The sequence below is a fragment of the Prinia subflava genome, chromosome 14 (genome assembly GCF_021018805.1).
Source record: "Prinia subflava isolate CZ2003 ecotype Zambia chromosome 14, Cam_Psub_1.2, whole genome shotgun sequence".
Lineage (NCBI taxonomy): Eukaryota > Metazoa > Chordata > Aves > Passeriformes > Cisticolidae > Prinia > Prinia subflava.
This window is the reverse complement of record NC_086260.1, coordinates 5,340,198-5,364,918: the sequence shown is the minus strand read 5'-3', so window position 1 is coordinate 5,364,918 and position 24,721 is coordinate 5,340,198. Positions and strand designations below refer to the sequence as shown.

Sequence of the window (24,721 nt, the reverse complement as noted above, 5' to 3'; positions counted from 1 at the left end):
TGGCATCTCCCCTGGTGCCTGCTTTGCCCTGCCCTGCTGTTCCAATCACAGCAATTGTGCCCCGTGCCAGCTGCAGGGAGGCACAGCCCTGACAAATGGGATCTAAGTGCTCCTTAAGGACATTGCTGCAGCACTCCCAGCTGTTACACTCATCTGGGAGGATTTAAAGGTATCTTGTTAAAGACCTAACACAATGTCAGCATTAAGGGTTTCCTCCTGTTTCGCCTCCCAAAGTGTCCCATCCTACGGAGTTTTATTAATACAGGTTGAAATTTCCAGATTTAAAGGCTAATTAAATCCCACTTAAAGCTTTCACAGAGGGGATTAGCTGGAATTTACCCACTGCTAATGCTGCTGTTTTGGAGATTCTTGTTTTGGAGTCCTTTGTGTGGAGAAAATGCAACTAAAAACGCCTTTCCTGGGGAGACCAAACCCAACTTTGCACATTTGGACACGGAGAGAAGTGATCCACACAAATAAAACAAAGCAGTCCACACCACCACAGCGAGCCTCTGGTTACAGTGCCTGTGAAATACCAAACCTTCAAAGATACCAAGCCAGAGCTTAGGGAATTTACCATATTCCATCTGAAAAATTAAAATTATACTGTTCCATTCTGTCTATGGTTTAAGAGGAATAAAACTTATTCCTATAACTTACTGTCATTGGCTTACATATAAGAAAAGATATTTAGAGATAGATAAAATGATCTACATTTTTAGATAAAAAGGCAAATATGTTGGAGTATCACTCAATTGAAACTAAATTCCAATGCATTTGATTTCACCCACCTGTCACAAAATGCTGAATGGAAGAGCACAGGCAAATTAAACATTTTTCTATTTTACAGAAAGGAAAAAGTCAATAAGCATGTTCATTTTTACATTTATTTGACAAAAAGGTGTACACAGTATTAATCTTTGCAAAATAATAATTGTGTATGCACAGTGGATGGTTTTGAGACCACAGTTAGGGACACAGTGTGTGACAACATTGCACAAGCAGTTCTTCCACAGAATCTTATCTTTCCAGTATTAAAATATATCAAATAGGCTGTGACTCTTTTATTTATTGTGATGAGGTAAACATTTCTTCCTTTAGAGTAGTGTGGCTTTTATGTACCTTCAAGAAAGCTGCTAACCATATCCTCCTCCTTCATTCTGTCAATAACTACAGACCTAGTGGCATATTTATTGCTGTTCTAATGGTCACACATTTTCTCCTTGAGCAATATGCAGAGAAAGGAATGGAGAAGGAAAAACCTGCAGGAATTGATGATAGCAACCTCTCTGCACTATTTGTGTCAAGAGCCAAAGATTAGTGCAGATAATTTGTTTTGAATGTAACAGTTTTAATGGAAATGTCAAGAAAAATTTATTTACATTTTTCTAAGCAGAACACAGTATTGATTAGAGCTGCTCAAAAAAATCACAATTAGGAATTTATTTTGTAAATTTTTGTATCTCTGCCCATTTACAAGACCAGATCATAATATCCCTCATTTGTTCACTGTTCAAATTTATTGATGATTTTCAGCACATAATTCCCGGGCAGAATGAGATTTGTACAAAGTTATTTAGTTACACAAGATCTTTAATATTGCCTTCTGTTCCCTGAATGAATGATTTGAGTAACTAACAGCTTGAATTTTGACTGCTGCAAAGGAGTATATAATCAAAATGAATCTTGGTCAATATCTGAATATTGAAACTTAGGGGTTTTTTTCCTTATGCATACTTTTACTGATGGCCTGAGAAGTCAAATACTTTAAAAATGGAAAAGTTCATTTGTGTTTTATGCCAAATAAATTAGAAATGGTTGTTGGAAGTTAAATCAGCTGAAGAATTCTCCATGCTCCTGAGAGAAAACTGCTTCAGTTTCACATCTTACTTTAATACCTCACAGCAGTGACATTTTAAAAAGTTAGCAGCCATTTCCTTAGTGGCAGAAACATCCTCCTGGAGCCCCCTGGATGGCATTGCCACACCTGGAAATACAGCAGGGCATTTCCAAAAACTAGAAAGGAAAGAAATCACATTTCAGTGGTTTATAGGCACGGTAAGGGTGGGAGTTCCTTTCACTACTCCACCCCCTTTTGCTATTGTGAGGTATCCATTGGCATCAACAAAAGAGAATCATCTTAAGGCAAAACCAGTGATTTCCAGAAAAAGAAAATAAACATCATTCGTTTGAATAAAAATAGGATTGTAAGCACAGCTTTTTACATTATTGTAAAAGTCCATAAAAATATAAACCCACTGTTAGTCTGTTGACTCTTTACAATATAAAAACATGAATGAAAATATTGTGAAATAGCTGACCTAAAAGTGTTTGATTAAAGAACAATTCTGTTGACAGAAGTCAATTATTACTTATTTTGTCTTATCATGATTTTATCAGTGACAGTTTTGGAAGGAGACACAAAGAAGAGCTTTAGGGAGTGAAGTTGTGACTAACAAAAAGTTGTGACTAACAAAATTACCAAAATCAGATAAAGACATACAAACTCCTGAAGATTATAGCTGCAAAATTTCTGAAGCCCAACTTGCAAGCCTTTGGCCAGATATGTCCAGTGAAGGTCACCAAGCCTGGTGACTGCTTGGGAGAATTCCAATAATCCTGTGGAACAGCAGCAGGAATTCTGCCTGGTGAAACACAAGCACTTTCCATGAGAATAATCTTATTTTCTGGCCACACTTGCCACTGCCTTCTTGGCTGCATCCTCAAGGTCATTGGCAGAGGTGATGGGGAGCCCACTTTCACTCAGAATACGCTGGGCTTCGAGGACATTTGTTCCTAAAAGACAACACCAAATATAATTAGTAATGAACATTAATGAATAAATGAAGATCTCCTAGCATTACTGTGAAAAATCAGGTGATGCCTCAAACATTTCAGTTTAGCAGCAGATTAAACGAGTGCCTCAGCCTGAGCTGGGAAGAAGGAGCTCTTCATTCCAGTGACAATTGTGACAGACAAAGCAATCTGATAATGGCACTTGTGTGCACCACAGGGGCTTTGGGGAGATTAGAGGGTCAGTGCAGCCTCCCCCAGAGCCAGCAGGGACATCCAGCAAGAGCACTGGGTAATGGACCACGTACCAGGCTCTTCTGAAGGCATTTATTAGCCACAGTCAGCTACAGCTAATCAGTGAGTCAACAATAACTAAAATTTACCTGTGATAACTCACAGCTGCAAAATGGGCTGTTGAAAAGCAAAAGTTTGGGTAAGCCTGAAAATTTTACTGGGTTTAAGCTGCTCCTGAACATGCTTTTGCCTTTTTACTAAAAACAGGGAATACAGAGGACTCTGAGGTATTCAGCATGACACCAATCCCTCCTCTGTTTATAACTGTAAATTATTATAATCACAGAAACATTTAGGTAGGAAAAGACCCTTAAGATTTTTGAGTATGACTGGAAACCCAGCAGTGCCAAGGCCATCAATAAACCATGGCCCTGAGTGCTATGTCTAACCCACCTGAAGGAGAATTTATGATTACACAGCACAAGGGCTCCAGTTTGTATGGAAAAAGCTCAACTTCAGTCAACAGACTAAAGCACAGGAAAGGAAAAAAATCCAAAGCTGAAAAAGATATTTCAGGAAAATATGTTTTCCCCACTTTTCACACTTATCTAAAAGACAAGAGCATCATCTTCCCATTTAGTCTATCTCATTCTTTTTGGAGAATGAAGAGTAACAGAAAATCTGAATTCTCCAGAGCTTTCTCCAGCAAAGCCAAGTGACATTTTTGATCACTGCTATGCTCTGCACCACAGAAGAATCTGGAGCCAGAATCCTACTGAGGAAGCAGAATCCACACTAGTCACAAGCACCCTGAGCTGATCCTCTTCAGAATCATTTCTATCCTCCTCCTCCATGTCATGTTCCTTGTTCATTTGCCATGTCAAAATGCTTAATTACTTTGTAATTCCTAGACCTAGCAAAATGAATTTTAATTATATTTGGAGCTATACACTAATTATACCTTTAATTATTAACCAAGCAAGAAGCATACTCTTTACTGTGCAACTGCCAGAATGCTCATTTTAAAGGCTGATTTTTTAATATATATATATATATATTTTTTTTTTTTTTTCTGGCAGATTTCATAAAACATCTGAAAAAGGTACCACAGAAGCAGAGCATTTCAAAAGCCTGTTTCATCAGCATGCTCAAGTCAGGATTCCCACTCCTGGCACTGAAAAGGACCAAAGACATCCCTGCCACAGCACTTTGTGATGGGAGAGGCAGGATCAGGGGAGGAATGTGGGACCCCATCTGCTCCCTCTGCAAAGGCACTGGCAGGACAGGTCATGCCTCCCATTCTTGTGCAGAGCACACGCTGTAGGGTTTGTGTGGGAAGGTCAAAGACATCTGAAATCTTTGACAGAAGGGGGATTTGGTTGCTTAGTAACACCCAGAAATGTACAGAACTTTTTCTACAGGAAAAAAAAATATTATGAGCATAATATTTGGTATTTGTTCAAGTATCCTATATAACATAAAGTGGAGGCTGCTACTTGTCAGCCCAGCACTGCACAGGGAGGCAGGAGCCATTCCCAAGGTTCTCTTCCCTTTGGAGACCCTCACATTTGTACAGTAATTCCCAACATGCCTTAAAGGTTTTGTCTTTTATTGAGATACAAGTGTGATAATCACTTAAAATAGTCAAGAGTGTACTGATCTCTCAAATAGGATTCTACAAAACAAAGTGTTACGAGGAGAAAAAAATGGGAAGAGGGAGATTTTCCTGGAAATTTTCCCACTCAGGAAAAAATTATTGTGCTGTTTGTGATAGCCATGTATTTAAAACTAACTTTTGCTCTTCACTAAGTGGCCAATATTAATTTACTAACGGGTCAGAGAGGGAACAATGCATTGGATCTGCTCTGCACTGCATTGATTGCTCTCCACACCACTTGTCTAACATGCATTACAAAATCAATACAAAACACAGGCCCCTGAGAAGGGAGGGGGAGTTTATGCAGGGAAATGAAATGATGAAAGCTGAAAAAACAAAAAAAAAAAAATCTCACAGCAGTCAAAAGTGTATGAATACATTTTGTATTTCTTAAATAAAACACTTTTATAGGCAGGCCATACAACTAAACACACTTTTCAGCAAGCATTTCCTTTGCTGCAATTCTCTTTTTTTTTAGGGATAGCCTTTTATCCCATTGTGATTAAGTATTTTAGCTACGTGGAGAATATGGAAATTATAATGAGCCTGCTAAAAGCAGAGGCAAAAGATTTAAAATTAAACATTCTGAAAACACTGGGAACATTTAGGAATCTACAAAGAATACCATCTTGTTGCAACAGATGTTAAAATAAACAAATAAGGAATCCCACTTTTCCAGCATTAACCTCCTGCCACTGGATGGTGTCAGAGAACTGTAAACAGAGTTCCATATCCAGGCTATCAGAACAATCTGCCCTTCACCTACCCTGCAGCCAACAGAGAAAAGGTGAAAATCCACAGGGCTGGAGGCTGTGGGGCTTTGTTGTTGCTGGGTTTTATTGTTTGGGGGTTTTCTGTGTGTGTGTGTTTTAGTTTTTTGTGGTTTTTTAAACTGGATTCTATGAAGACAGTGGCTTTCTAATTAGAAGTTTTTGTCTTCTGACACATATTACTGTCAACAACACCACAGAAAACCTGGAAAGATGTAATTTTATTGGCATGTACCTCCAGGCTTCGTAATCTAAACATCCTCCTGCTGAAAACCTGGGTTCTGCAACAACCTCTCAGTCTGTGTAAATGCACCCTCACATTTACACTTCTGTGGACCTGAAATCTCTGCTACCAGTAGCAAAGCAAATGTATTCAACTCATTACCAAAAAAATCCCACTAATGAATATTCCAAGCATGTCTCTACCAGTGGTGAGATTACACCAGCACACACTGGGAGAGGTTGGATGAAAATCAAACAAATAAAACATGCCCAGTCACTCCATATGCAGGATTTGGATTGCATTCCCTGACTCACTTGGGCTGCCATAAACTCATCAGGAACAGGCTAAATGGTCACTGCTTAATGCTGGTGGTTAGAGAGGATGCAGGGTTCTGCAATGCCATTTCTGGCTGTTCACGTAAATAAGGGGCTAAGACACAGTTACAGGCATTTGCTGTGTGCCAACAAATATATGAATAAAATAAAAAAATACTCTGATTGACCCAAAACATTCTGCCATGACAAAAAAATGTCCCAACATGCAGAATGTCAGTTATTATTAGTGACATGAGCAGGTTGTGCCCATGCTGCAGAAAGGGTCCAGCTCTGACATGCTGAGTGCACTGAGCCAAATCTCCCCTGGCAGGGATCCAGGCAGAGCACTCCTGTCTTCCCACACCCTGCAAACTCGTGGCCTCTCAGCTCCCAAACACAGACACCTACTGGAGAATCAGGGTTGAAGTTCAGCACTAGTTAACCTCCTTCAACAACATTTGATTTGAGGTTTGGCTGCTGCCAGGCTTTAATTGGTGAGCTTTAGGAAGGGAACATCCAAAGTTTTGGTGGCTCACACACCTCACACCTGTTGGCTCTGCAGTCAAGAATGAACCAACTTCCCTGTAAGAGACAATTAAACTTTATTCTGTCCACTCCATTTGCTCTTTCCTACCTTAAACTTTCCCCAAAGAATATTTTAATCTCTGCCTCATGTCTACATCCTAACAGGGAAGGGCACATTTAAATTTGTGATGAATGTCTAAACCCAAGATGTCTGAATAGGCTGGTCTGAATGAAGTTGTAAGTGGGATTTTGCAACATGTCATTCTTCTCCCTTGACAGGCAGTTTGGGATACTAAAAATCAAAAAATCAGGCACACATACTAAACTATACCTGCAGACAAGATACACAAGCTGGAGCAAAATTTTACTGGTGTGTAAAAGATTTCTGAAGATACTAGAGTATTTTAGATTCTGAAGAACACACAAGGTCACTAATCACATGAATGAAAAATATAAAAAATTTTGCATTAGACATTTCTATGTGAATTTCAATACATCAAGTAGTTTTGATTTCTCCCAGTCCTTCTTGCCCTGTGACCACAGAAGGAGAGAATTCATTTTTTGAAATGGAGAGGATGTAAAATTTCCAGCATAGGAAGCAGGTATCTAATTCACAATTCTTTTTTATTCTTCCCTCTTTCCATCTAACTCTGAGCTACATAAATAAGAAGCAAGGTTTGGCTTCCCTTCAGCACTCCTAGTCAGTTTTCACCAAACTTATCTGAAGTGTATTAACTTTTAAAGGGAAAAAAATCCTGCATAAACCCAGCAGCAGTTACTTTTCTATCTGTAGAAGATGAAATCTCAAATATGTGGTTTCTCCATTTGTCCATGAGCTTTTTAAACAATAATCCTGTGTCTCAGCTGGTGAGTTCTTTACTGATAAGGCAAGCAAACATATGTAATTATAAAGTTACCATTTTCAAAGAGGAGAGTAATCCTTTCTTTATCCACTGGTAAAACGGCTTGTAATTATTATACAACTGAGAACAAAGATTTGTCCTCAGAATCCCACTAAATCAAGACAGATTTGACTGATTAAAACTCGAGTCATCAAGACACTTGTAGTACAGTGCATGTGGGCAAAGAGCCTTTAAACTGCAGGTCACAAATCTGTTAGATTTATGGGAATAATCACAAACCTTCTGCTGGGAAAATGTTCAAAATGGAAACCCAAAAGAGTGCTGGTTCCTTTTTCTCCTTTTGAACCGTAAAATGTTATCAGTGATGTTTTAAAAAGTCTTGGGTAGTCTTACTACTTCCACAGCATTCATTTTTAATTCAAAATCCTTGTAAGTTTAAATAACCTGGTGTGAGTTCAAAGAACAATGAAGGTGATTAAGGATCCAGAGGGATTGATTTCTGAGGAAAGATTAAAAGGACCAAACATACATGAATTGCTTGGTTAGGTGATTACGGAGGCAGAGAAAACAGCAGTGTCTTGCTCACAGTTCCAAAGCACAACATCTGAATATTGTAAGCATCATAACTCTTTGTTTAGGATGAACATGAGGAATAAGAGGAGGAATTAAAAATCTTCTGAGATAAAGATTATGCAAAATTAGGAGTTTGCTGTATTATTCTGGGAGAGAGCTTCCTAAAGAAAATGTGGTACTGCCATTTCCAAAGTCAGCAACCAGTCTAGGAGAAACATCATTACAGCTCTAGCAAAGAGTGAGCAATCCTGGGAAGATGGCAACCCAAAGATGTTTGCATTTCTGTCTGTATTTGACCTCTGTGGATGGAGCAGAAAATGCCTCAAAGGCTGCAGGCACAAGCGGAAGAGGCACCTCTGCAGGGCTTTCATTCTTACTTCTGTGCAATCATGGAATTATCAAAATTACAGGAGAAAGGCCAAGCAAACACAGTGGCAGACCCAGCAAATTGCAGTTTAAAATGACCAACTTCTTGCTCTTCTTGTTTCTTTTATAACAGTCTCAAATATCACAACAGAAACATCTTGTTCACAGGAAAAACTAATGGCTTTTTCAATATTTCTCTTAAAAAGCAGCAGTTACAGCAGCTGAGAACTCTCACAGATCTGACAGATAAACTTTCTCCCAGCTGTGAAAGACAGGAAAAGTTTTTTTGCTATGACAAAAAGTGAAACAACTTTGCCTAGAGCTGATAAACAATGAGATTTTATATAATGAGACTTTTCTGCTTCTAAGCAACATCCATCAGTCTCTCCTTCATCCATATTAAACTTTTTAATCAGTCTCTTAAGGTGTTGACTGGTGCTACACCATCCAAAGGAAATTTTCACAATTTATTTCTAAAATCCATTTTAGGGTATTTAAACTTCCCTGCACTCACCACAGAAGAAATGCCAGCACGTGCAGTGCAGCATGAGAAGGAGGGAGGGGAAAGCTCTCCTGAAAACTGTATTTCAGTTTCTCCTGGAACACAAAAGGAGCATCCCCCTGACCAAGGGGCTCTGCGGGCATCCTCAGGAACCCTGGTGAGGGTAATTTGTGAAAAGTAAAAAGCCTGATGCATTCAGAACGTGTTTTCCTCCCCCTTCTATCACAGTGTGAAAAACCACCTCAGTATTGCAGCTCAGGTCCATCAGGGGATGCATTTCCTCCCTTCATCACCAGAGCAGAGTGACAGGATGTTTTATGCTCTTTACACACACACAAACATGAATATGGATGGTTTGGAGTAAGAGGCCTTAACACCCACACACAAATCCCTGTGTTTTCCAAACCTGCCTGGCCAAAAAGAAATATTTTCAGCTTACCAGGGCTGTGTGCTGATTGCAATCAAGGCACTTTTCACTCAGTGGCAGGAGGCTCTCCCTCCTTCAGGGCACTTCTCAGAAATGAGAGGCAGAACTCCCCTCCCACTGCCATTAAAGTCTGTGACTGCCAAGAGTGCTTGTCCTCCTCTCTCTTTGGCTTTTTTTTGTTCTTGAGAAACAATGCTGGATGCACTAAAGAAAAAATATTCCTTGCCATTACCAAATCTTCTGGTTTTTATCAGATTTTAGCTGGATTGGGCTAAAATCTGATAAAATTTGGGGGTTTGGGCAGAGGAACACGTTACAGTCATTTCTCTCTCAAAACCACTTTTTCTACCATCTTTCTTTTAATTATGGCACTGGTGTAAATTTAAGAAAACTATATTTTGCTGCAGGTTTAGCAATAATAGAACTGCATTCAGTAAAAAAAAAAAAAAAATTGAAAAAGAAATACCTTCCAGTAAACATAAACTTGCATCAAAACAATTCCTATTTGCATTGCAAATCTTACAGGCAAACTCATAACACTTCCATTGCAAAATTTCATTGCTTCCAGTACCATCAGGGAGCATAAATGCAGAAATATGAGTTTATTGATTTAAGGCTGTGCTATGGATGAAGAATTGGACATTGTGTGGGAACAATGTGCTTAGGAGAAGAAGAAATTCTGAGTGAATTACTGAGAACCTGAGGGCTGATTTTGGTCTGAATCCAGCAGCACTCACCTTCCAGTCTGACCACCAGAGGTACTTTCAGCTCCAGCTCTTGGCAGGCCTTGGTGATACCATTGGCTATGATGGCACAGTTCACAATCCCACCAAAAATGTTTACAAGGATTGCTTCAACCTGTAGGGAAGAAACCAAGGAGGAATTGAATGGGGGCATGTTTATGTTTTGACTTTGTTTTTTAAATAAACACAGGTAAAAAGATGCAAACCAGGATACCAATTCCCCTCTGGCAGGCATATTCTCATTTATGGAAGGTACAAGCTTCACCTCTGCACTCAGAGAATTTGAGTCTGAGTCTATTGTTGCTCCAGTGTGAAGCAGTAATTAATTGTCTTGGTCTAAACTGGCATGGTAATTAATGTCATAATTAAAGTATTTACAAAAAAAAGGGGGGAATTTCTATCTATAAATATAAATCAAAAGACCTTAATCTATAGTTTGATTATTTTTAAAATGTGTTGAATAATCATCTGAGGTTGGAGTTCAGAAAACACAGGGTATGAATGTGTGATGCACATGCAATGAAATATTCATGTGGACACTTCACAAAACAATCTGGATCTTCACTTCATCACAAGCACGACAGAGGAAAAGGTAATATACTTGCCCTGACTTGATAAAGAGAGTAAAAATCCCTTCTAATTAACAAGGAGAGGCATGTAATGAAGAGCATTCATTACAACAGGTTAACTGATAACCTCAAAAAACTGCTATTCATCAGTTCCTAGAAACTGCAATTTCTCCACCCACTTCACAATTAAATTGCCCTTCACAACACACAAGACATTAATACATAAAAGATATTAATATGATTTCTCCCCAGTTGATAAGGCAGCATAATATTAACCCAAGCCCACATCCCAGGCTCCCAACCAAGCCTTAGCACATTGAGGACACCCCAGGGATGCAGCCCTGCTGTTCCTCATTCCTGAGGATGAGAAACCCAACCTTGGGGTGCTCTACAAGAATCTTCACTGGGGGTCACAAATGAGCTTTGCCACAACTGTGTTGACTCAAAACCAGGATAAAGAAGGGATTAGGTGTGAAGGGATGCAGTATCACTGCACTGGTGCACGGTATCAGCTGCAATCATGCTGAACTCACTGCACCAGAGGAAGGGATTCACTCTGCCCAGCTGCAGGCAGCCAGGCTCATACCAGCACCAGGAAAATTCCCTGTGGCCATGCACGTTCATAGCTCTGCACATCAGGTTTTACATCTCTCCACAGACAAAACGTGACAATTAACTCCTGTGATGTGCACACACACACAAGGAGCTCAGCACTGGTGGTAACACTGCCATCCACAGTGCAAGAGGAAAATAAAACATCTCATCAGATGCTTTACTTCCCATAAGACAGGGACACCTTTCACTGGGCCAGGTTGCTCAAAAGATGCATTTTCAGTTCAAGGAGCCTGTGTATGGCTCATGGTGTGGCTTCCTCATCACAGGCAGAGCATGGGCACCAGAAGGAAATTTATACCCCAGGCACACAAGAACATACAATTTAATTGGTTTTATAACTCTTCCTTACAGTCATATTGAATGCACGCATTTACCAGTTAAGGGTTCTCTGGATTTTCAGCTGGTGATGCCATTGCAGTTATTTATTTCACCTTTGTGTTCCAAAATCCTTCACTCTACAGAAGCTACCAAGGGTAAAACCAAAGAAGGCCCCTTCTCTGCCTTGTTCCCATTGCTTGTGCACACACAAACATTCCTGGTGTTAGGAAGTTAAACCTAAGAGGAAAAACAGAGCCCTTCCAACTCTTATCCCATTAACCCTGATGGCAGAGACGTCTCTATGCAAAAGGCTTTGGTGTTGAAACATCCTGGTGATGGATTCTAACACTGGGACACGCCACAGACAGCTCTCCACCCTTTCTAATACATCCTCCTAATTCAGGGACATTGCACCAGACATGTGACAGATCAACTTAACCAAGTGTGTTTACATTATTCGAGATAAGGAGGAGGATTTTATGCCCACTACAGATATTTTAATTCCTAGCGCAGACTTTTTCATTTAGGGATCTGCTTTTCAGCTTTCAAGCTGAATTCTAATCATGTCTTCTAATCCATTGGCAGCAAAAGGAAAAAAAAAAAAAAAAGAAAAGAAGGAAATTAGATGCAGCTTGGATAATTGATGTTTGTGTGCTTGGCTTTAATAAAAATACACTGTTAAATTAGAGAGGAGTCTAAAAGGATTCAATCAATAAGGAACTGAATCAGGTAGGGAATTCGATCTTGGGTTTTATGGTAATCTTCCCAATAAGCCAGAAGATCAGTTCAAATTATGCTGAGATTCACTTTAGCTCTGCTGAAATCTGTGGACATTGTTTATATATGCTTCTGTAGCCTGACTAGATCCTGCATTTCCAGCTGAAAGAACTTTAGCATTCAGACACAGTGGATGGATGAAGAGGTTTTCAGTGTTTCATGTGCACACAGAATGCACTATCTCTGTATTACTTAAGTCTGTGAGAAAAAATAAACCTTCTGTAGCATATCAGAACTATTATATATCCACAAGCTCAGCATCTAATGCCTATGGACTATTAGACATATCAAGGAGAGAGCAAACTGCCTGCATACAAGACAGGTTACTAAAGAGCATCATTATTCTAATTATTCTAATAACCACTTTCATCTACCTTACAATTTTTTTTGTATTTCAGCCACATTACCAAGGAAACAAAAGGTAGTAGCATATCCATGGGTCAAGCTTTTTTAATGCAGCAAAACAACTGCTAGATGTGAAATCCCCACAAAATGTACTTGCAACTGATTATGGATTCCTCTGGAGAAATAAAGGAACCCACAATGTCATGGAAACATCACCAGCAGTGTTGGCAAAACCCCACAGTCTCCCAGGCCTCAGCACCAATGCTGGGAAGCCAAAAGAATAGAAACTGAATGCTGTTAAATCTTTGCAAATACTGGAATAGCCATTAATCCCACAGCTCCTAAGTGCTGTATGAAGAGCTGTGCAGACACAGAGAGTATTTTCTCTAAAAATGAAAGTAGATATATTTATGGGTAGTTGTATCTATCTAAAATCTAAGTCACTTTATTTCTAGAACTAATAGTTTTAATTTCCAGTCACTTTTTGGTAAAGCCAGCCTTGACAAAGCCAGCAATCCTGCTTTGCATGTTTGGCACCAAAAGAAGCCCCACACTGCAAATAAATGTGACTGTGTACTGACCAGAGGAATGGTGTTAGGAGATAACTGCTAGAACTGTATTGGATCACCAACATGATCCAAAGGCTGCCAGGTTCCACTAAACTAAGAGCATTTCAGGTAGAGCAGAAGCAGCTTTAGCATAGCTGGCTGCTTTTAAAAATCAGATAGAGTGTGTGTGCATATTCTCTTATTATTTTCTCCAAAAATGCTCCCAGCCTTACCAAAACGCACACTGAGGTGTGACCATCACACACTCAGGGATGGATGGGGCAGCCCCATAAAGCATTCCACCTTTGCACAGCCCATCCATAAATCCACAGCCCACCCATAAATCCATGCAGGATGTCTGCAGCTGCTGCTTCTCACCCTGCTGACCTCGAGCCTGCACCACCCACAGCAGCTCTGCACCAAAAAGAGAGGGGACAAACCCCTGACACTGGCAAGTTGTAGCTCCTCTTTGATTTCCCACTTTTGCTGCTGTAGTGGTGTCTTCCTTTCCTCATCACGTCAATAAAATGCAAACCCAGCACAGCTGTCACCACAGAACAGCCACAACAGGTGCAGGATTGCAGCGTGCTGCAGCACCAGCAGATCCTTCCTACAGGGCAAACCCTGATTCTCACATAAAGCAGACACCCAGACATGGATGCAGTTGAACTTAGATGAGGTTTCATCAACACTGGGAGAAGACCAAACATGGGAAGCCCCATAAAGAACTTGTTCTGCTTTCCCTCTCCCTCCCCAGCCCATGAACAACCCCTGTCCTGTGCCTGAGTTCTAATTTTGGGAACCTTTTTCACAACTCTCCCCACATTATCTCATCTGATGACAAAGACCTGCAACAGTTTCCAATTATTCACAGTGTTCCATGCATACCTTGAGACTTTGTACACATCTTTTCACACAGATGCATGAACATTCACAGAGTGAACTATAAATATCATACAATCACCAATATAATCTCTGGCCTTGCTGGAAATTGTGACTTTGAAGTTCAATCCATGTATTTTAGATGAAAACAAGCTTTTCAGCAACTGTCAGTAAAACTACATCTGCAGCACATTAAAAGCTGCACCAGCAAAGAACGTGCTCATGGTTTGCTTGACTGAAATCTGAAAAAAACCCACCTTTTATTTCAAGCAAACTGCATTAATTTATTGACCCCTCCAAATTCTTTAATCAGCTGGAAGTGTACCCAGTATGAAGCAGATTATATTAGTCAGGTTTCCTTCTCCAGGGTGCCACAGGGCACATCTGTGTGGAGGAGAGTGGGTTTGCATGGTACAGCTGGCAATCCTGCTCCTGCTGCAGGCTCCCAGCTTTTTTTGAGTTTAAAACACACTTTGTGTCTCCCAGTCTTTCTGGTCAGCAGTCATATTTTGTGTCTACAAAAGCACATTCTTTTACCAAATTTTAAAGTAATTAAATTGCCAGGAAATAAGCAAGAAAAGCAAGTTGGCAGCTCACTGCCAGGCATTTGTTTCCTCCCTCCTCCTCCTCCTCCCTTCAAGGGAATAATCACCAGGGGAAGGATGAAATCTCAGATCCCTCAGACATGTCACAGACTGGGGGATGCTCACACTGGATGCTGGGACACAAGCAGTGAGGATCCAGATGTATTCCCAGCCCAGGGAGGGAAAGGAGAGGTGCTGTCAGCTGGATCCAGACATCCAGAACTGCAAACATCCACAAGCCTGACAATCACTGTCCCGTACAACTTTTATATTCCCATTCTGATTTTCAGAGATGTTTTACACCTCAGACCTGAGAGAATCCCAGTTAAAAGAAGGGCATTGCCTTTTAAGAGGTAGACAGCAATATTAAGAAAAAACAAAGCACTGGGTAAAATGGGATACACAGTTCTTCACTTCGAGTCTGATGTAGTGCATTTAATTCTTCCTACTAGTCCACTGGTGTTTAATATTCATTCATTCACAGTTTACCAAATTTTCTTCAATGTGAAAGAAGTAGATCATATCCAATTCTCAATACAAAATAATAAAATGTAATAAAAGACAGATGCCCACACTTGTGTCTTCACTCTTTATCCTTCTGTTCCAACAGATAAGTCAGATGCAAACATTTTTTCTATCTCTGTGTTATTACAGCTTGGACCACAGGTCAAATGTAACCTTTTCTTATTCAGTTTTGAAATATTACTCTAATCCTCTATCTTTTTATATCAGAGAACATTTATGGTTCATTTGAAAATAAAGATTAAGCTTTCTGTATCTGAGCAGTATGAAAGATTTACAAACACAAAAACATTTGCTTAAAACACCCACTAGAGGACAGTGCAATTCAATGTGGAAAAGAAATATAAAAATCTCTTTGGAGAGGAGAGCAGGGTTATTTTTTCCTACTTAAAGCCAAACTCTATCATTTAACTTTATAAAAATTATGCAAAATATCATTCTGCCTCTTTGGGACAGAACTTTAAAAGTCTGAAAGAAAGAAGTTTAAAGAGGATGGATGAACAAAGTATGAAAGCTTGCAGTCAGGTGAAGAAATACTGATACAATGCAATTTTGAATGCCTTGCACAATTCTAAAACAGGTCAAGGTTTAAATTTCACTGGCAATGCTCCTTGTTGCCCTGGCAGGAAAAGAACTCTGATGAAACTCCAAAACACAATTCAGATTTTTTTGTCTGGGGCACCCCAACTGCTAGATAGGAAAAGCAGATTAAGGATTTTGTCCAAACCTAATTTTTGGTGTGTATCCAAGAGGTTCCTGAGCAATGCAAATTTCAATGAGAGCAAATTCCTGGTTCTGCCACATCCCACTGTTGTGGGAGGTGAGAGGGCAGTACCTGGCTGGCACTGGAGAGAAGCCTTTTTGAAATGCAGCTCCTTTAGTGCCATGCTAAGAGTCCCAAATATCACATTTTTACAAGTCAAAACTTTTGCAGGTTCAGTTTCTGGTGTGCTGAAACACCCACCCACAATTTTCGGTCTTTCCTGCTTACAGCAAAACCAAGATCTAGAATAGGACAGGAATTTATTGGCTTCTGCTGGTTTGAAAACAATTCAGCAATAATCCTCTGCTAACTGACCAGATTCCAGGTTGTGACCCTTCCTTGGGGTATGAAAAACAGGCAGGCCAGGAGGGGGCTGGAGCAGGGAGAGCTCTGGTACTCTCCAATACCAGATACCCCCAGAATGGACCACCAGGAACATCCCTGCTGTGGGATTTCCTCTTAATTCCCTGTAGCACTGACACAAAAATAAAACTTAAGGGATCAGAGCTCATTAATGGAATGAGATGAAATGATGACTGGCAAATTACACATCAGAGCACCACCGTGGGAACAGTCCCCAGAGATATTCCCTCATTCCTTTGCCCAGCTCCAAGTAGTGCATGTTTTGGGAACAGAAATATTCCAATTCCGTACACACGGCCTCCTTCAAATTCCAAAATATCATGGCAGGCGTCAGTGTGATCTCCATTTCAATGAATTTCAGTGGGAAGTCTCACACCAAGCCTGTTTTGGGAACGTTTCCCTGTGCAGGACACACACCCTGCCCACTCTGAGCCCTGGCACAAACACACCCATCACAACAATCCATCACTCCTGTGCATTCCTTGGTCTGGGATCAACTTGAGATGTTTTTAGGAAGCTGCAAACCATCCTCTGCTTCCTCTGTTGGTGTCTTGATGCCTTAAGTTTTATCTTTCATGTATTTCAGATTTTGTGCTGCCTAGGGGAGCAGTTCTGAGATCACATTCAGTGTCAGTCAGCTCTCTTTACAGAGTAGGGAGAAAAAACAAATCCTTTTCCTGCTGAACACCAAGGACAACTTTCAGCCCCAAAGCACAAACAAGGGGGGCTGAAGGGAGGAACAAGAAGGATGGGACCTCACAGCCTGGAGCTGTAATTGGACAATTAAACCCCAATATGCAAATGGACCAAAACTGATCAAAGTGTGAGACCTCGTGACTGTTTGTCCATTTTGTGACCATTTTGGGTGCACCTTGGGTGTAGCTCTGGCCAGGCTCCTGTCCTGCCCAAGTACCCTAAAGCCTTTCAATAAATCCCTACTTTATTCTCCAGCTCTGTCCAGTCTCTGTTTCAGGTCAGCCTTCCCAAGGCACCACATTCCACCTGGCCAGGCCTCAGTCAGCTCCTGTCAGAAGCCACATCCCCCCACATTAACACAGAGCAGAGTTAATTAATCCCACTTCATGATCCAGGCAGAGCAGGCGAGTGCCTGCAACCATGCAGGCGTGTTCTTTCACTGATAGGAAGCACAACCAGCTCCAAATATAATCCTTATTTATGATAATAAGGGAAAAGAATAAGGAGAAGGAAAATAAAATGTTAAGACCACAAAGCATCATTCTAGAGTATACTTGAGAATAAGGACAATGGCCTTTGGTACTGTTTTGGGGATGTAATGCAGCAGGCACTTGATAGAAAAATCGTATTTTTGGTGCATTTTTTGGCAGGATGACTTTTCTCCCAGATCATGGGTATTGGGAATAAATTTGTTCTGACTCTCATTTAAATATCTGAGCTTCAATGAGATGAACCCCTGGATGAGCAGAGCAGGCTTCAGAACAATCTAGGGAAGACAACTCCCTACACAACCACATATTGAAAGACTATAAACCACACATCTTCAGTTCTTGTGTGTCAGATGAGAGTGAAGTATTTCAGATTGCCTTTAAACTCCTCTTTGAGCACCCAGAACTAAGGGCAGTTGCATGTTTGGGCCTGATTTGGGGGATATTAATCCAGCAAAACCAAGATGCACCCACATCATCCCCTCTTTAGTGCACACTGGTCATTAAATACTCAGGGAACTCCTATTGACTGCTCCATATTAGCATGGTAAGTTATAAACACCCTCCAAACCCACTCATCCAAGACAGTTTATACAGCAGCATGACTGCAAGTAGTTCTTCCACAACAGCAAAGTCTATAAAAATTGATCCAATATTTGCTGAATTTTTTGCCTCTGCACTTCAGATTAATTTCTCAGAGGCACATCATACAATTTCTCTAATGTTTTTACTGCCTGAAGTTTCAATTAGATTTTTTTGCTAAGCAATAATCAGCTTTCTGAAAAATAATGCAGCAGTGTCATCATTATTGAAGCATGTGACACAGGAGGCAGCAGCGTGTCCCTGTTATTTCAGCAACATGTTCTGCCCTGGGGTGCCTCTGTGTACAGTTTCATCATCCTTTATGGTGTGTTAAAAGGCAGAAAGGTCAGACAAGTTTAAATCATTTGAACTAAAAACGTGCAATATTCCTCAAAAGAGGGAGCACCTGGGGAGCATGGAGATGTGATGGAATGGAGGTGGACAGGACACCATCCACAGCGTGGGCTGCTGCAGGATGAGCTGTTCAAAGGGTTGTAACTTACACTGGGTGCTGTGTGTGGTGTGTGGCAGACTCCTGGCAAATTGTCAGAGCCAGTGCTGTTAAATGGCACAATCACAAATATCCACAGCAAGGCCTGAGGGAACAGAACTGCTGATTTGATGACTTTCTGTACAAGACTTTCTGTTTGGTTCAACAGCCAATTAAATATGCATGTGTTATCAGTTTGGAGACATCTCAGGGTTTGCCTTCTCTCTTCCTTCTGGTTTGACTTTCCCCTAAGTCCAGCTGGGATGTGCCTTGCTCCAAACAGAGAGTTACTTCATAATTCAGGCAAGGAAAAAAACAAAACCAAACCACCAAAAACCAAAGCCCCACTAAGATCTGAAATCTTGATGTGAATAATATTTGAGATCTACTAGTGAAATTTATTTCCCTAAATGGAAACTCACCAGAACCTATCTTTATTTCCTCTTCAGGAATAGCCTTAGAAATACAAATACTATGTTTATTTGGAGTATCAAAGTACCGAGTAAAAGTACCTGTCACATGGGAGAAGAGAGATGAAGAACAGTTCTTCTTGTGCTCTAGAAAGGTTTGGGATCTTCCTTTTTTTTCAGCTGAGAAACATCCCTGGCTTCTACTCCCCATGCAGAAGTGAATAAAATGCTGTAGAAGCTACTATCTAGGTCAGGCTGCTTTTCTTACTGAGATAATGGAAACTTTTAAAAAGGAATTCTATACTTCAAGAAGCTTAATTAAAGTACAAAAATGCATTGTCATGGGTACTGAACTGCATATACACATCTGAAATCTCCAAATAATTAAAACACGTTCTTTTACAGTAACATCGTAGTCATCAGAAATGTGAATTGCTGTCCTCATTAGGTTCCAGATTACTACCACATAAAAATCAGCTCACTTTGAACATGTAGTAAACCAAAGCAGAACTAGTAAAACTCAGAAAGATACTTAGAAGAGTGATAAAGACACTGGACAAGCTTTGTATACAGAATATTCTAAATAAACCACAAGTTTCCATCTTAGCAAAGGAAACAGAAGGAGGATTCAGAGCCAAGCCTGCAACTAGGAAGGGAAACAGGGAACCAGGGGCAATCACTTTGTACCTGCCTCCAGGTAGTTTTATTTCTTAGTCCTTAATTCTTGTAATGAGACAGTGAAAATACAAAAGGGGTCCTTTTACTGTAATTTTCAAATAGAGCATACAGCTATACTTAGAAATGCTGCCACATTGGTTATGTCAAAAACTTATATGAGTTGAGAATATACAGCAACAAATTCCTGGGAAGAAAACAACCAAAGACTTGTAAATACCAGAGTATCAAAGATCACCAGGAAGCATCCTCAGACCCTCTTCTTGTGTTCCTCTTTACCTGCCTCTGGCTGCTGCGGGGGAGAACATCAGATCAAGGCAGATCCAAATCTTACTCAATGCAGGTACATTCTTCCAGTAAAGCACAGCTTTTCTTTAATATTTATATGCAATCCTTTTCCAAATCAAATCACAAATAGTTGGTGTTTCAGTCATGTGTTCCTTTTCATTTCACTGACTACAAAACTCTCTAATCTCAGCACCTACCATGTAGCATCAATCAGGAACATGGCACCGGACAAGTGATTTGTGATTTTAATTACTTCTTTTATTTTAATACAATTAATTCCCTGCTCTTTCCTATCCTTTTGAGGATCGGATTCCAATCAGAAGAAAATTTCTGGTACAATCTGGAAGATTCCTGGGCACAGAAATGAATGTCTGTGACTCTGTCCACATGTGGAACAAGCTTGAAAAGAACTTGTGTGTCCTCCTCCTCTCGCTTCATCCAGCCTCTGGTGCTCAGCCAGAGTTGGAGGAGTTTGCTCCTGGCACATACCAAGCTCCTGATGGAATTCAGCCTAAGCAGAATCAGGAAATTCTCCTCCCACCTTGCTAAACTCAGCCTGCAACATTCCCTGACCACCCAGCAGCTCACGCTGTGCCCAGTGACCAGCAGGACCTGCTGCCACCTCAACATCAGTGAGAATTTTTGTTCCACAAATGTCTCTTCCAAAGGCTGTCCACTCTGGCATTGAATATTAAAGACATTCAGCTCTGGACAGGACTGCAGAAAGACAGAGAATGATCTTTATCTTCTGCAAGGTTTATATAAAGGAATTTAGCTAAAAAAAAAAGCGACAGTTTAAAAATTAATGACCAGTAATAACATCCCCACAATTAGGATGCTAAGCTCAAAACTGGATTATTGCAAAATGGGATGACTCAGGAGTGGACAAGGTGGTTCTACATACTTTTTTTGACTGTCTTGCTACTTGCAAAATCAGAAAATGCAACTTAACATTTTTTCCTTACAGGAAGGGGGAAAAGATCAGCCTGAATCTTTGACAAGTAAAAATTAGTGATGTCGCTTCAGCCTTCCTAATAATCTAACCTCTTGTCTTCATTTTCACTAAACTTTTTTCCCCTATTTCCTGCATTAAGAAGGGAATCACCTTCAGAGAAATAATTATTCGATAATAATCTCCCATCCACTTTTCACAAGTTTATCAAAGTATCTTGTAATAAAAACCAGAACGGAATGTTTTAGCCACAAACCCAAAGTGATATAATCAGCAAATCTGAACTGTGAAAGAAGTTATAGAGCTACATTAAGAAACAGATGGAGTGAGCCTAAAACAATCACAGATAAGCCAGCATAAAGGAACTTTACATTAATCAAGGTTGAGATGCTCAAGGCAACCATGGGGAGTCAAGCACATTAAAATTAACAGGAGATGCATGGAAATCACAGGTTCTTATATCTTATATCTCACTCCAGTTCTGTACAGAACAACACATGCATTTGTAGGTGTCCCTGTTAACCACATTCCCTTGCTTTACAAGTGATTTTGCAGTATGGTCAAGGAAAATATCTGTCTCAAAAAATGGCTCTCCCAGACATGCTAACTTCAGTGAGAACTGGAAAAAACTTATGAGGATTTAAAACTCCCACATTAAATAGCAAAAAAATGTCAGAACAAGCCTCAAATGTACAAGCTCTCATAACACTTGAAACTAAGCATGATGAAAACAAACAAATAGCCAGCAAATACTCAGTTATACAACCAACCACATTTCACACAGCCAAAAGCTGTCACTTGGCTTCAGAAGCACTTTTTCTAAATTCAGATTTTCTTCTGGATATTGGCAACTTAAACATAGTTCCTTGGTGTAGGATTCCAAAGATACAAAGATGCAATTCACAAACAAAAATTAATTCAGAACTTTAATATAGTGCAAGATTCAATAACAATATTTAATGCTAAGCACAAGTCCAGTGGTGTCTCATACCTTTTAATCTCAAAATCAGATAAGCAAGTACATCCAAAGTACATCAACAATTTGGGTGCATAAAAGTAAATTTGCACATTTATATCTACTCATGGTGACTTTTTTTTTTTTAATTTCCTGCTGGATGATCCACAAAAAGGAAAAATTTGCATTGTCAGAATCTATTTCCTCACCTGAGAAACACACCTTTTTTTTTCCAATACACACAGTACCAAGACAAACTTTGACCTGAGCTAAAATGTAGAAGTGAATTGAAAGTCTGTATTTCAAAAGAAAACAATGCAAATGGTTACAACCAAGGAAATTATTGCAGGCAGAAACAGTTTAATGCATGCATTGCATGTAGTTTTCGTTAATTACTTTTTAAGTACTTATGCACAGTAGTGGCTAAAGAGGAATTACATAAAAGGGAGATTACATAAAAACATTTCCAAGTGGGTGTTTCAAGCTGAGCCACAGTCTGTAATAGCAGTGCTGATTAACCTGGACAGCCCTGGCTTCACTTCCAAGGCCTTTAATACCCACCACAATCTCATTCACAGAATGGTTTGGGTTGGAAGGGAATTTACATCCCACCTCATTCCAGCCCCTCTGCCATGGCAGGGACACCTTCCACTGTCCCAGGTTGCTCCAAGCCCCGTCCAACCTGGCCTTGAACAATTCCAGGGATCCAGGGGCAGCCACAGCTCCTCTGGGCTCCCCGTGCCAGGGCCTGCCCACCCTCCCAGGGAACAAGTTATTTCTTATATTTGATCTAAAAGTACCATCTCTCAGTTTAAAGCCATTCCCCTTTGTCCTGTCACCCCCTGCCCTTGCAGAAAGCCCCTCTGCAGCTCTCCTGGAGCCCCTTTGGGCACTGGAAGGTGCTCTAAGATCTCCCTGAGCCTCCTCCTCTCCAGGGAGAACCACCCCAGCTCTGTCTCCATGGCAGGGGTGCTCCAGCACTCAGATCTCTTTGTGGCCCTCCTCTGGGCTTTCCCACATTTTCTTTTTCCAAGCATCAACAGCACAGATTCCTGCCTAGATTCCTCCTGGCCAGGTGATGACTGAGCTGCTTTGCTACAAGTCCCTGATCCAGATTCCCTTCTTTTTTGCATGGAAAACATCACAAATGCATTTGTGTGAGCCATCAGCACAAAGAGCCCTGCCACACGTTGGGGAACAGGCACACAGTCAAGGAGCTCGAACTGAAAAAGGGTTTCCTGAATTTGTTTTTTGCTTTGATAAAGCCATCTCCCAGTGAAGTGTGGACTGCCTCACTACCAGCCTCAAGCTGAGCACTCTTCAAAGCCGAGATACCCTGCAGCACTCTCACAGCTCTCACCTCAGTGACACCTTCGAGTGTTTACAAAGAGCAAACAAAAGGACTCTGGTTTGCTTCTGCCTAATTAAAATGTTTTAAAAGAATTTAATTATAAAATGCCAAACTACACAAATGCAAAGATCTTTCCTACAGAGAATTAGTGATGAATTGAATGATTTTTTTTTTAATCAAACTGTTGGCAAGCGGTGTGGGTTTCCTGTTTGTAAACAACCATATGAATGCTAAACATATTTATTCTCAACTTGACACGAAATACAGCTCTGTAATTAATCATTTCCCTATCTAAGTCAGAAAAAATAAACCCCCAAACTTGTACCCCCTCTTATTATGAAATAGTCAGCTACACAGAAATGAATAATTATCTGAATTATCAACTATCTACAGATGTGCAGCTCTTTTCAGCCCAGACAATGGCATTCCCCTGATGCAAACTGCTAATCCCACACACATTCTCTTATTCTTTGTTTAAAGTGAGAAAATCTCCTTACTTATTAAATACGCTCAATCATGGGCTATTAAACTATTGTTTCAGGTTATCTATTAATTGCAGGCTTCCCTGTCTGTATTCACTGCCACCCCTCTTATAAATTGAAAAATGCCTGCCTGAGTGGGTAAAATGTTAAAGGCCACGGGTTAAGACTAATTCTGAAAAATAAGGAAACTCTTTAAGCTGTGAAAAGTTGTCACGGGAATTAACTGCTTGAAATCCTGCCTTATTTTGAAAGGCTGAGTTTCAGATATAAAAAAATACTCAGTAGAACTCATTTAATTTCAGGCTTAAATAATTTGCAAGAATGTTTTGCTTTCTATATCAACAAGATGTTTAGATCTGAGAGGCTGGATGATTGCACTCCCTCTAAGACCTTACTTTAATCTTCTGAAATGCCAACAATTAGCAGTCAATATGAAGACAGAGGAAACCATATTGCTCATGGGAAAAGACTAAATTCTTTGTGGGAATATTATATTAATCCACAACAGACCAGAAATGTAATCTGCTGCTTGAATATGGTTCTGAATGTAATGGCAGCATTTGTGTGCTTTTTTTTCTCCACTTGAATAGGAAAATAAATCTTCAAGATCTTTACATGCTCAGTACATTCAAATGGAATAAAAGCAATATGCAGTCATAGTGACCAAGTGACATCTTTGACAGACAAAAACAAATGCTGGTAAAACAAACAAAAAGCTACAACACACACAATGCAGGACATGGAAGGTGTGCCAAGACCTAGACTAGAACAGCATGATGCCACCTCCTTCTAAAAGATCTTTTTCATTATAGTGAACCTTGAACTAACAAAACACCAAATTTCTTACAGACTTAATGTGAGATTTTTGCTCCAGAAATTTAATACAGCAACTTAAGAACCAATGCTTTTGTTTGGATACCTGTAACTCATGTACAGTACTGCCTTGGTGTCATGGGAAGAGAAGTGGGAAAGGTGGAGAAACAATTTAGCTTTATAATCCATGAAGTCAACAAGAATGATTCTTGAATAACAACAGATAATAAAACATTCATTATCAAAGTTTCACTTTGTCGTTT

At 40.1% G+C, this 24,721-nt stretch overlaps 1 protein-coding gene across 2 annotated transcripts in view; it reads right to left on the bottom strand.

The window, feature by feature from the left end:
- Positions 1 to 869: 869 nt before the first annotated feature.
- The window catches only part of SUCLG2 (succinate-CoA ligase GDP-forming subunit beta), a 117,305-nt gene continuing 93,453 nt past the window's right edge, over positions 870 to 24,721 (bottom strand). For both annotated transcript variants that reach the window (XM_063411458.1, XM_063411459.1), the window contains 2 exons: positions 9,985 to 10,105; positions 870 to 2,796 (listed from right to left, as the gene is read on the bottom strand). In XM_063411458.1, the coding sequence (XP_063267528.1) occupies positions 2,681 to 2,796; positions 9,985 to 10,105 (237 nt within the window). In that variant the 3' untranslated portion in view covers positions 870 to 2,680. The remainder of the gene's footprint in view (positions 2,797 to 9,984; positions 10,106 to 24,721) is intronic.